Raw genomic sequence first — 12,229 nt, forward strand, 5'->3', positions numbered from 1 at the left:
TATTTTTACTTCTTGATTTATGTGGCAGGCTTTAGTTAAGAATTTTGGCAGGCAGGTAGGTATGAGGTTCTTTTGCTTTGAAATATAATCTGGATCTTTGCCAATTTAGTTTTTGCCTCTTTTTTCTTTATGTCTTTGATTCCCACAAGGCTGTTGTGTTGTATCGAAGAGTCAGTACTTTTATGTGTTGTTGTTCTCAGTAATTTTTGAAGCACTAGGTTATGGAAAACGAACTTCTCTATTTGTTTTTGGATTTGTAGTTTCTGCTTCTTAAAGGTCATGGACTCTGTTGACTGTCTTGGTTTGATGTTGATTTACTTAAGTTAATTATCAGATGATTTATTAATTTATTTCTTTGAATTGTAATTCAGGACTTGTCCAAATTTATTTGGTCAAGGTTTTTTACGACCATATGACGTCGCAATCACTTCAAATCTGCCTTTTGTTTATTTGTTCCACTGGATTGCGTGCGTGAATTGATTTTTCACTCTTATTGGAGAGATTTTTTTGCTCATTTGGATGTTTGAGTTTTCGGTCTTTTGTAGCGTGACTTGCCTCGCTCTCAAAAATGACTCTGAATCTGACTTCTCTTTTACTTTAATTCAAAGAGATAAGCTAAAGTGAGTGTGTCACTAAATGAAGGTTTTGAGAGGTGCTAATAGGAGCAGCAATAACTTATACAGATTCGCAATCAAATTAAAACATCTCAGAATTTAACAAAAAGAAATCTCCTGGGTCTGTTTCTGTTACTATCTTTTTGAGAGTGCAAATCTACGAAGCTATTGCAGCTATTTTCCGGCAATCTGGCAGCTTTTTCATATATTGGTCAGTTTCCATCAATGTTTTGTCAACCCTAACCTTTAAATACTGTTAATTTTTTATGACATGGATTTGCTCTATCATCTGCGAATGTAAGGCGGTGGAATTCTTCCCTATTGCTTCACTGAAATCATTTATATAAATTTAATGTAAGCTATGATTATGAAGAATTTGCTATTGCCTATTTGTGAAGACTTCAATTTCTGGTTATTGACAGCTGAGCCTAACGCTCTCCGTGTTTTGCAATTATTACAAGAACAGTTGAATCTTCATGTACTGTGCTTGTGCTTGCATAGATATCTTAAATTAATAGCTGTAAAGCGATAGCTGTGGCTATTATTGGCTTTCTCTTGTTTTTTTTTATTTCGTCAAGGTTTTTGTTGCGACCATGTGACGTCACAATTAATTCAAATCTGCATTTTGTTTATCCATTCCTGTAATTTCAACTGAAATGAGTGTGCGAGATCATTTTTCGCTCTAAGCGGAGAGTTTTGATCAAGTTATTCTTCACACGTGACTTACCTCACTCTCAAAAATGACTCCGGGACTCTGAAATTGACATCTTTGGACGTTACTTCAAAGAGATAAGATCAAGTGAGTGCGTGTTGCTCTAATTGAAGGTTATTGAGAGCAGCTAATAGAAGCAGCATTAAGTTAATCAGGTTCTTAATCAAAATATAACATCTCAGCATTTAATAAAGTTTTTTTCCGCTATCTTTCTGAGACTGCAGATCTACGAAGCTATTGCGGCTATTTTCTGGCAATCCATCAGCTAGGTTATGGATTTTAGCGGCCTAATAAATACAGCTTCCGTGTTCCCATATTTCAAGAAGTATGTTTCGAGCGCTTTATTTAACGTAAACTAATGATTAATTTCGAGGAATTCTAGACACGTATGTGGAGTCGTTTTGTATCAAGATTTCAAAATTTGAGAAGTTTGTTTTTAGTTGTTATAGGCAAGTACTTTATTCCTGCTGGTCTTATAATGGAATTATTCTTGGTCATTTCGAATTTTTGCATCATGATAATTTTTTACCTTTGTGCGTACCTGGTTTTAAAGTTTTGTTGATAACCGGGACATCTATTTTTACTGTCGACGAGAGTTTTGTGTTGCTTTAAATTTTCCCCTCTTTTTTTAACATTTAGACGGTGTGTTTTGACTTCTCTTGACTGGTTTCTTTCTTCTTTCATTCTGCTGAATTTACATTAAAAGAGCAGTCGCTCAGCAATCCATCTTAAAATACTTGAAGTGAACGGAGCAGTGTCGAAAATAATGACTAGACACGGATCAATCCATTAAGCCCTACTTTAGATGTACGTGGCTTATCTGTTTTACTTCGTCATTGTTAGCAAGTGGCTGTTTTGCTTTTTCAATTTTTATTGGTTTTTCCTACTCATTCTTCACACTCGCTCAAAGTGAACTTTTTCATTGTTTTTGAGCTGAGATATATACGTAATATGGTTTTTTAAAAAAGAAAACAAGTAAATTGAAAATATAACCGAGGGGTTAAATATTACAAGTTTGTACTAATTTTGTATATAACATTTTAAACATGTTAAAATTATTGGTCCCGTTTTTTTAAAGGTAAAATAACTTTTGAAGCTACCAACGTTCCTTTCCAACGGCACAAGTTTGAATTGGAAACAATAAAATGGAAAACTTCAAATTCAACTGTATCAAAATAAAATGAGGCAGAACAGCGATTTGTTACTAAACTGAAATTTAAAAAAAATACTTGCAGGCTGCTCGCGTTTCTGAATAGCTGCATACCTTATACGTTTAAGTGCTCTCAAACAAAATTTTTATCAATTATATTAAATCTGCTGTCTTTTTAATGCAATTTTTCGCTTGACCAATTTATTGATTTTTGGTTTCCGTGCTCAAAAACGTGATACACAGGTAAAAGTGTGAGGGCGTAAATAGATGAGCAGCGCTCTTAGAGCATCCCCCCTCCCCCAGCGCCACTCACCCCGTTAACCGTCCTTCACCTGGCGTACTGCGTACTTCACCTATGACTGTTAGTGATCATGGCAAGTGCAGACTATGAAATTTTTGTGTGTCTTAGGTTGAACCATAAATATTCCTTTTATGATTACGAAGAACTTTAATCTAGGGCAAGTGATTGAATGGGAGTGTAATCGCTGGCCTTCTTTGTGCTAGAAAAAGGGTCAAAGCTTCCATGGAAGATTAAAATATAATAAAAAGTAAAATATAAATAAAATGGAAGATTAAAATATAAAAATTAAAATATAGATCAAATAGTCACTTCTTAAACACAACTTGCTTTATTTTTAGTGACTTTCATATTTTAGTCGGTGGATGGAAAAGCCGTCAATTCGAACAGACAGTCTGTGGCATTCAACCCAAAAATTGATACATCAGGCGGTGCTCCTTTGGAGACAGGCCAGACGGCCTACAATTCATCCCAGACTCATCTAGTGTTTCACCAGGCATTCGAAGATCCAGTGCCTCTTTCAGATAGACCCAGGTAAGGGATAATATCTGTCAAAAATTATAGAGAGGAACAATATCTACAAAGAAAACCACCGAATGCTTTCTAAGTTTGGCTTGAATTTTATCCGCCGAAGAATGGAAATCTCTTTAGATCGATATAGTTCTCCGGATTCGCAAACTACTGTTTTCATGCGCACTGAAAGGTTTTAATTGTAATTGTATATTCTCTGATTACCTAGATTTTAAATTTCCCTGCACCCGCTCAAAAGATTAATTATCCGCGATCAAATCTTGTTTCGACCGTGTCTGTATCTTTGTCCAAATTATTGAATTGTTTAATTGCTCTTGAACGTAGTTCATAGCAATTATTGTAAACGTGTGTGTCTCGTCTTTTTTATGCACAATTTTCGCTTGACAATTTTGACTTCTCGAGTGACTTTTACGCCCTTGACATTTTGCATTTCGCGTGATCTTCAAGCAGCTGAACTCAATTGGCGGCAATTTAATACTGAAAGTCAAAGGAAAAGTGCGCCGAAACTGGTGTCATTTTTTACTTTAAATCATAATAGTGGTATATGTTAACCTCTACTGTGGTTATCTGAAGCCCACTATAGTAATAATAATAATAATAATAATAATAATAATAATAATAATAATAATAATAATAATAATAATAATAATAATAATAATAATAATAATAATAATAATAATAATAATAATAATAATAATAATAATAATAATAATAATAATAATAATAATAATAATAATAATAATAATAATAATAATAATAATAATAATAATAATAATACTAATAATAATAATAATAATAATAATAATAATAATAATAATAATAAATTGTTTTCGGAGCAGACAAACAAAAAAATGTATAAATTTTTACACTTTTTGTATACACACATACTGAACCGAGAGAACAACAAAAGGCAGTGTTGCCTCGTCATGTGGTGCCTCATGAAGCAGAAAATTTAGCGTCTTGATTTATTTCAATCATTTGGTTCGGAAAAACATGAAGAGGAAAAAAACTCAGTAGAAACCTTCTAGCAAATCAGCACTGCCTAATATAAAGTTATCACGGAACCGATGAGCAAAATCAGTCAGCAAAAACAGACAGTTTTGCTATTTCTTCAATGAAAGGAGGTTGAAATTTTAGTATTTTTACCAACAGTTTTCTGGCTCTTGTTGAAATGATCTTTATGTTAATTGGTCCTTCACACAAAAATTTTAAGTGTTTTGCGCATGTTCTCTGTGTTTTAATTTTGTTTAAATCGTTCGTTCCCAAAAAAGCATTTTTTGTACTGTGCTCATTTAACTCCCTTATTTTTTAAATAACTACTTTCAATAGCTCATATAAATGTAACTCTTCTGTTATAAATTTTTGCTGCAATTCTGAAGTTTTCAATTGACTCAAATTTACGTTTCCCATATACAATTCTTACTAGATGTTTGATTTTGTTATTAAGTTTCTTGATGTCACTCTTTGCAGCTGTACCATAGATTAAAACTCCATACTGTAAGATCGGTTGCACATAAGTTTTGTACGCAAAAATTAGTTGATTTTTGTGTCAGACAGTTCTCAGCTTATAGAATGTAGCACAAAAAACATTCATTTTATGAATCAAATACTGAATGTGATCTTTATAATGTAGTTTTTTGTCAATCAGGATTCCAAGATACCTCACCGATTTTTTGTTTTTAATGTGATTTCTCTCAAATGATATTTGATTGCTTTTGTTTCCACCCTTTTTTGAAAACTGAATAAAAAAAGTTTTATCGAAGTTCAAAGTTAATTTATTTTTGTCCAACCAATCAATTGTTTGTTTCATGCCTAAGACAAGCTGACTGAGATCTGATTGACTGAGTTGTATCAAAGCTGTGTCATCGGCGTAAAGGGTCACCTGTTAGGTTCGCTGTAGCCTCCGGAAGATCGTTTACATACAAGATAAACAGTAATGGTCCCAAAATTGAGCCTTGAGGTACACCTATTCTTAAAGGTAAAAATGAGGTTTCAGTATCTCCGCAACGTATTTTGTTTTCTGTTTGTTAGATAGCTTTTTAGTAAGGTATTGATAGGCCCACGGAATCCCATTCTCCACAACTTTTCTACGAGAATTGAATGATCTACTGTATCAAATGCCTATTCTAAGTCAGAAAGATTGCATGTGTTGAAATTGATGGTTTGTTCATATTGTATCTGATTGAATCTACAACTGATATCAAGGCATCTATGGTGCCCAGTTTTGATCGAAAACCAAATTGATTGTTGTGCAGTTGATTTGTATGTTCGAGAAAACTGGTAATTCTTATGTAGATAATCTTTTCGAAGACTTTCGATATGGCAGGTAATAACGAAATGGGTCTGTAATCATTAGCTTCAGAAACATTTCCAGACTTAAAAATTGGGACAACAACTGCCCTCTTCAAGCATTCTGGGAATGTTTGTGCTTTCAGTGCTTTGTTAATGAGAAATCCCGACAATTAAAGACTATTACGAAAACACTTATCTCAAAACAGTCACTTGTGTATTTTGTTATTAGGGACATTACAATATTTTCAACCTCATCGTTAGTAACATTTGAGCAGCGCACTTGCGGAATTTTGTCAGGATTCCAATTGCCCTTACATTTTTTGTTCATTTTCTCTGCGACAGAAGTAAAAAACTGATTAAACTCCTGGCACTGCTCGACAGTCAAATTTGGCTTTGATCCAAATTCTTTCCCGGTTAGAAGATTAAATGTTTCGAAAAAAGATTTATTATTTGACTTGCTTTCGGCAGCAATTAGTGTTTGAAAATGTAATTGTTTCTTTTTGTCGACAATTTTTCTTAGCCATCTTTTTTACAGCGCAATAACTATCCCAATTTTCCAGTGAACTTTCAATTTTGTATTTATACAAAAGATGTTTTTTGTTAGACAAATTTTTGATTTGGTTGTCAACCCAATTTTTATTTTGTTCTGTTGTTTTAATTTTTTCTGGAATAAATTTATTCACTATTTCCTTTACTTTTAAGTGTTCAAAGCATGAGTCTATATCCTTCGTTTCAAATAGTTTTTTGGACTTTTGCAGCTCAATAAGCGTTAGAAAATTCAGTTTTTCTTTCGATTCGCGGTTTTTTTAAGCAAATTCCAGTTTCGATAACGGGTATTTTTCCTATCTTCCTGTGTTCCGATTGCAACTCTCGGTACCGTTAGAGAATAATGGTCAGTTATTGATGTCTCTAAAATCTCTACTTGTCAATTTTTATTAGAGTAGACGACATCAATAACTGAACTATTCTGCTCAGTTTATCTCGTTGGTTTATTTGAGTTCAAACATTGCAAACCAAAACAGCTAAGACTATTTTGTATATCAATTTTTCTGCTCGATTCCCTGATGTGATCAATGTTAACGTCACCACATAGAATATTTATGTCATCTGGTTGTAAGTAGATATCACTAAGATGGTTTTCAAGCGCAATCAAGGAATCGTTTACAGGAGCATTAGGTTTCATGTAAACAGCCGTTACATAGATAGCAACGGCTCCAGAGGTCTTGGCTGTTAAAATTTGTATATTATTATGTTTTTTTGTGAAGTTCCATCACAACTCCTTTCTTTGAGATAATAGCAACACCGCCCCCTTTTTGTTGACGGTTGCATGTTAACGGTTCATTATATCCGTCAATTTTGAACAGGTGATTCGTATGATTGTCCGATAACCATGTTTCAGTCAAGCAAAGAAAAGATGGCTGCAAATTCAACGATTTTATTGGAATCTGCAGCTCATCAATATTTTTTCTTAGAGACCTTATGTTTTGAAGAAGTAGACTATGTGTTGAAGACATCGTTGTTTGTTGAAAAGAACGTAGTGATCGGTTTTCCCCCATTATAATTTGTACCTATTTTTTGCTGTATCCGTTATTTTGAATCTAATTGTTAATTACAGTGTGGTCATCTGCATACAAAAGAGCTGATATCCCTCAACTTGACAAAAAACCGACCACTTTATTTTCAGAAAGTTCAGCGCTGATGTCGCAGCTGAATTGTCTGAAATTGATTTAAAAAATACTTGAATTAAAGTTGGACAATGCGGATGTCGCAAAGCCAAGGAGTAATATTTTTTTGTAATATCCTCAGGCAGCAAGAGAAGCGGATATCGTTATTCTTGTTGCCTTTAGAATAAAAAGAAAATGAAACAAAAAAGGTACGTTGAAAATCGTCTAAAGAGTTCATTTATCTAGCCAATTCGCGAAACAGTTTCCAATACGAAGCGCTTATGTTGAAAGAAGACCAATCATTTTCTGCTTCGCACATTATTTTAAGTAAGTTATTTTATCACATACACAAAACAAAACAAAGTCTTCTTGAATTGATCCCATCAAATAAATACACAGTCATGATTTCGTATTTGGTTCACTGTTCTATTTTATTGTTGGTTGACTCGTTTCATGTCGGGAGAACAAATTGATTGCCCATCGTTGTCTGTTTCCAGTTTGCGTTCATTACTGGCATCTTTACGTTTGATAGCGTTTGGAACATTAGCAAGATCGCTCGTATAACTGATACGATGATAACCGATCGTGTTTTTAGCCTTCGATACCAGAACAGAAACTTTGCAGTTGTTTGTTGAAGTTATGAAACCTTGTTGGTTAGCTTCATTTTTCAATTCAGCATCAACTTTTTGCAAGTGCTCATTAATATAAATGTTTCGACCGTTTATCTCGTTTTTTCTTTTCTTTAATAATTTGCGTGAGTTGTAGACATTGTTCTTATCGTCAAAGTAAATGAATTTGATGATAACTGATGGCAATACATAATCATTTCCAGTCCCAGGGAGTATATGGCAAGCTTTTATTCCCGTTTCATGTAGTCTTACCCCGAGATATTTTTCAAAGAACCAGAGAGTGTCGAGAAGTACGTTTTCGCTGCGTTGCGCATCAAATGGTAGGTTACAGATGTCCAACGTGTCTTTTCTACTGTATTGCTCTTTAGCACGAATTCGGTCTTGCAAATTTTTTTGCTCAGTTTTAAGTTTTTCTCGCAATTGCATCTATTTTAGTTGATCCGCGTTCGTGTTAGCTTCCATTTTTGAGTTGTTTATTTTTCAACAGTAGATAACGAATTAAAGGTAAAAAAATAATATAAAAACTGTTTTTGTATGATTTGGATTTTTTGATTACTCAGCTTTTGCTTTTGTGATTCTGGGGTACTTTGTGATTCTTGCTTTTGTGATTCAGGATTTATGTTTTAAGGAACACTACCAAATCGTCCTCCTTAAAACATAAATCCTCCTTGCACTTGCTCGTTGACAATAAGGATAATACTAACAAGAAAGAATAACTCAAAAAAAATGTACGTAATCAATTAATTATTACGAATTTTAACTTTTTAGAAATGACTTTGTATAAATCTGTAACTTTCTCCGACTTCAATACTAGTATGCTTTTTATTGGCCCTCGGTTTTGATCTGCGGTTTTGTAGAATAATTACTTGGAAATCGTAACAACTATAGAAACTTTTTTCAATTTGAGCTATGCTCTTTTTCAGTTATTTCGGTAATTTTTCTTTCGCACAAAGAAAAAGAAGCGACCGTTCTCAAGGTCTTTAAGTTTAAAATAGAACTTCTTAGTCCCATTTAAGCTACCCGTCCCCCCCCCCCGACTGAAGCAGGCTGCAATTGATTAGAGCTCCCACTAGTCGTTCAAGAGCAGTTCTTCCGACGTTTAGTCGGTTATGTTTGATTGGAGGTGTGGCTGTATTTTTAGCCCTGTTTTTAAGTAGACTAGTATAACGAGCTTGGTTGTTAAAATAGCGAGTGTTGTATTTGACATTTGTTTGTTTGAAGACAGAGCAGGTTTGTAGAATAGGTCTTGACTTCTATGGTTTTCTCTTCTATCTTTGCATGGACAGCTCTTTCTCTTCTGAAATTAAAAATCAGTTCTGTATTTGGAAATATTTGATTTCCCGTGCCAAAATTTCTTTCAAGTGCTATGAAGGTGTTCGTTTGTTTAGTATTTGCGTAGAATCATGTGCGTTTTCTTCCTGCACAGGTAAGTAGCTGATATCTTTAGTTTAATTTATAGGAATGAGTTTGGACGATTCAAGGCTCTGATTGACCCCGCGGAGGCTGAGAGACAAAGGAAAGACAGGGAAAGACAGCAAGAATATGTGGTGAGTATTTGACTTTGAGCCCAACTTCGCAAATTGGCTATGAAATAATGACAATTATGCGTCGCAGTTTCTTTGATTCCATAAAAAATATGAATGAAATTGAATTTTGCCCAATTTTCATTTTTTGGTAACAATTATCATCCATGGCAAAGGTTGTGGGTTAAGAGCTGAATTCAACTTAAGAAAAAATCAAATGATTAACTAAATTAAGAATTTCGACAGTGTTCACCAGTTTGCGTTGCATTCATTTTTTCAATGATAACGCAAACCATTTTAAACTGCCTTAATGGCCGTTTGGGTCAAAAGAAATTAAGTCGTTTGAATTGAAATTCTGTTTCAGAAAGAAGTGCAGCAACAAATTGAAGCTAAACGTCTGGCTAAGGAAGAGGAAAAGAGACGAAGAGAACAGGAGGATATGGAGGATGAGCAACGAATAAGGCGTGAGCTCGCTCTGGCTAACAATGGAAATCCTGGTGACTATAACAGAACCAGACCTATGCAAAAGGACGACTTTGAACAAAACCATGAGCAACAGCAGTCGAACCACGTGACCCAAAATGCAGTTCCAGATTCCAAGAAGCATAAGCAAAGTATGGACTCTGAGCCACCCAATTACTACAATCACGTCAATCATACTCAAAATTATCCCACTCACAGACAGAGGGAACAGCCAACACAACGGGATCCACAGAGAGTCGTCAATAGAAGGGTTCCGAACGCTGCTGTACCCTCGAGTGCGTTTGGAAGTGGCGGTGGTAACGTGGTGCATTCGCCTGTCGATTCCTCGGCGTATCACCTTGACCCCCATCACTACATTGGGAGGGGTGGGGGAGAAAGCCAGATGGGAATGTTGGCTGGAACCAATGTTGTGCATCGCCAGGATAGTGACGTTGTTGTGGAATATGTGCCACAACACGAGATCATGGCTCAAGCTAATCCGAACTCAAGCATGCTACAGGGACAATACCCTAATGTTGCGGAATCTGCTATGACTTCTTCTCGATATGGTGTGTACCTTGTTTTCAAGTTAGGAAGAAGGTTTATGGTTGAATGATGATGCACACGTCAAAATAGACTTTATTTAAAACACTGTTCAGAGTTCATGACTAACACTTAGCGGTACAGAATTGGAAACGATCTTACTTTGATGAATTGAAATTCTTAACTGGCGTTCAGCTCACGTAAAAAAAGGCCAACAACAACTTTGTTATTGCTATCATAGCTATTTTGAGGAAACATAAAAATACGTGTCTTTGATAATTTTTCAAAGAATAGAATACTCCAGAAATAACTTGAATTGAACCAAAGATTGGTACTACAATGCTGTCTTTTTCCATACTCATTTCTTTGATTTTTCAGTCGATCAGGATAAGCAAAGCACAGTTCCCGGAGTCAAACAGCAGAATAGCCGAAAGATTTCGAACACCCGCGTAGCCAACGAGCAGGATCTAAAGAGGCCTGAGAATATTCGGCAGAAGAGGAAAGAAACGCTCAATAAACACAATAACAACAGAAACCCTTCCAATCAGGCCACGGGGGACACTTCCACTATTGGTCCTGCCGTGTCGTCCAGAAGACAACCCCCTTCTTCCAACAGACAAGGTTCAAGAGCTATTGCATATATAAGTTTCTGATACTGATGGAAGCTCAGTAGCTTATTCACAACTGATTGTCGCAGTTTTAGCGTTTCAATGTTATGCAGTTAACAAAATTGAAGTAACTTGCAGTTTCATGAAAATTAGTATTGTGAAAACCGTGTGTAAAGCCTTACCAAGCTCATAATGGTAAAGATTAAAGTGTTGTTTTGCCATTGCTATTGTTTCCCAAACTTCGAAGGTTTGAACGCAGTGATCGTCTGCATGTACGCTTTTCAAACTTATTTGAGCAGCTGTCAATCAACATTCCATCAGTTAGTTTTGATGTTTTCTAAGTATGCTTTCTAGAGACAATTAGCTTCCGAATTTCTGTTACAGAGCCAACAAACAACAAACGGGCTGCCCGATCTCCCCCTGTGCCAGCTCTACAAAAGAAGACCTTGGACAAGCCAGCGATCCCCTCCAGAAGTAAAAGAGCTGCGGCAGCTACCGCGTCTTCCAACCACACAAATAGCAATCACAATGTGAACGAAGTTGGGGTTGGTGGTGTGTACCAGAACAACAAGAGTCATGCACCCGAAACAGGCAGAACACAGCCGACTATTGTGAGCAGTCGATACGTTGACCCCAATGGTAGGTATTCATTAAAATTGTAAAACGATGTACTGCAAGCTAGATCAGTTTCCTTTGCAATTGCTTCGCAATAATAAATGACAATTAAAAATCTAAGAATTTTTTTTATAGATGCGAAGCTGTAAATTGAGCGGGCTATATTGCGGTGCTCTTGGTTTTTTTATACGACTCGAAGAGGAGTATTGGTTTTCTCTCGGTTTTTTTTTATAGGAAGTAGATTTGTTCACGCGGCATTGACCTAAAAACGAAAGTGAGAAAAGCTGTCTTGGTGAACAGATTTTCGCTAAGCGAGAGAAGTTTTTTGATTATGCGCTGCGTTTAGTGAATGACTTTTTGACTTTGAAAAGTAGTTTTGACTGAATTGCACACATAGATAACCGTTTTTAGCCGTTTTTTCGTCTACGTGGCCCAGTTTTTTCTTGTAATTTGGTTTTTTGTTGAAATAATTTTGTATTCGATGCTATATTGAAATGTAAACCTCGTAAATTGATACCAAAGTGTTTTGCAGAGCCTGAAAATGCGTTTCAATTTAAAAATTGCCACATATATCTTTATTTTTTAGTT

General features: G+C 35.3%; 1 protein-coding gene across 1 annotated transcript in view; it reads left to right on the top strand.

Annotated features, from left to right (window-relative positions):
- The window catches only part of LOC142351681 (uncharacterized), a 63,436-nt gene that overhangs the window by 46,687 nt on the left and 4,520 nt on the right, over positions 1–12,229 (top strand). Inside the window, exons 14-18 of the mRNA XM_075403821.1 lie at positions 3,133–3,308; positions 9,350–9,437; positions 9,778–10,444; positions 10,797–11,039; positions 11,381–11,665. Of these exons, the coding sequence (XP_075259936.1) occupies positions 3,133–3,308; positions 9,350–9,437; positions 9,778–10,444; positions 10,797–11,039; positions 11,381–11,665 (1,459 nt within the window). The remainder of the gene's footprint in view (positions 1–3,132; positions 3,309–9,349; positions 9,438–9,777; positions 10,445–10,796; positions 11,040–11,380; positions 11,666–12,229) is intronic.

The sequence above is a fragment of the Convolutriloba macropyga genome, chromosome 13 (assembly GCF_964194025.1).
Source record: "Convolutriloba macropyga chromosome 13, txConMacr16.3, whole genome shotgun sequence".
NCBI classification, from domain to species: Eukaryota; Metazoa; Xenacoelomorpha; order Acoela; family Convolutidae; genus Convolutriloba; species Convolutriloba macropyga.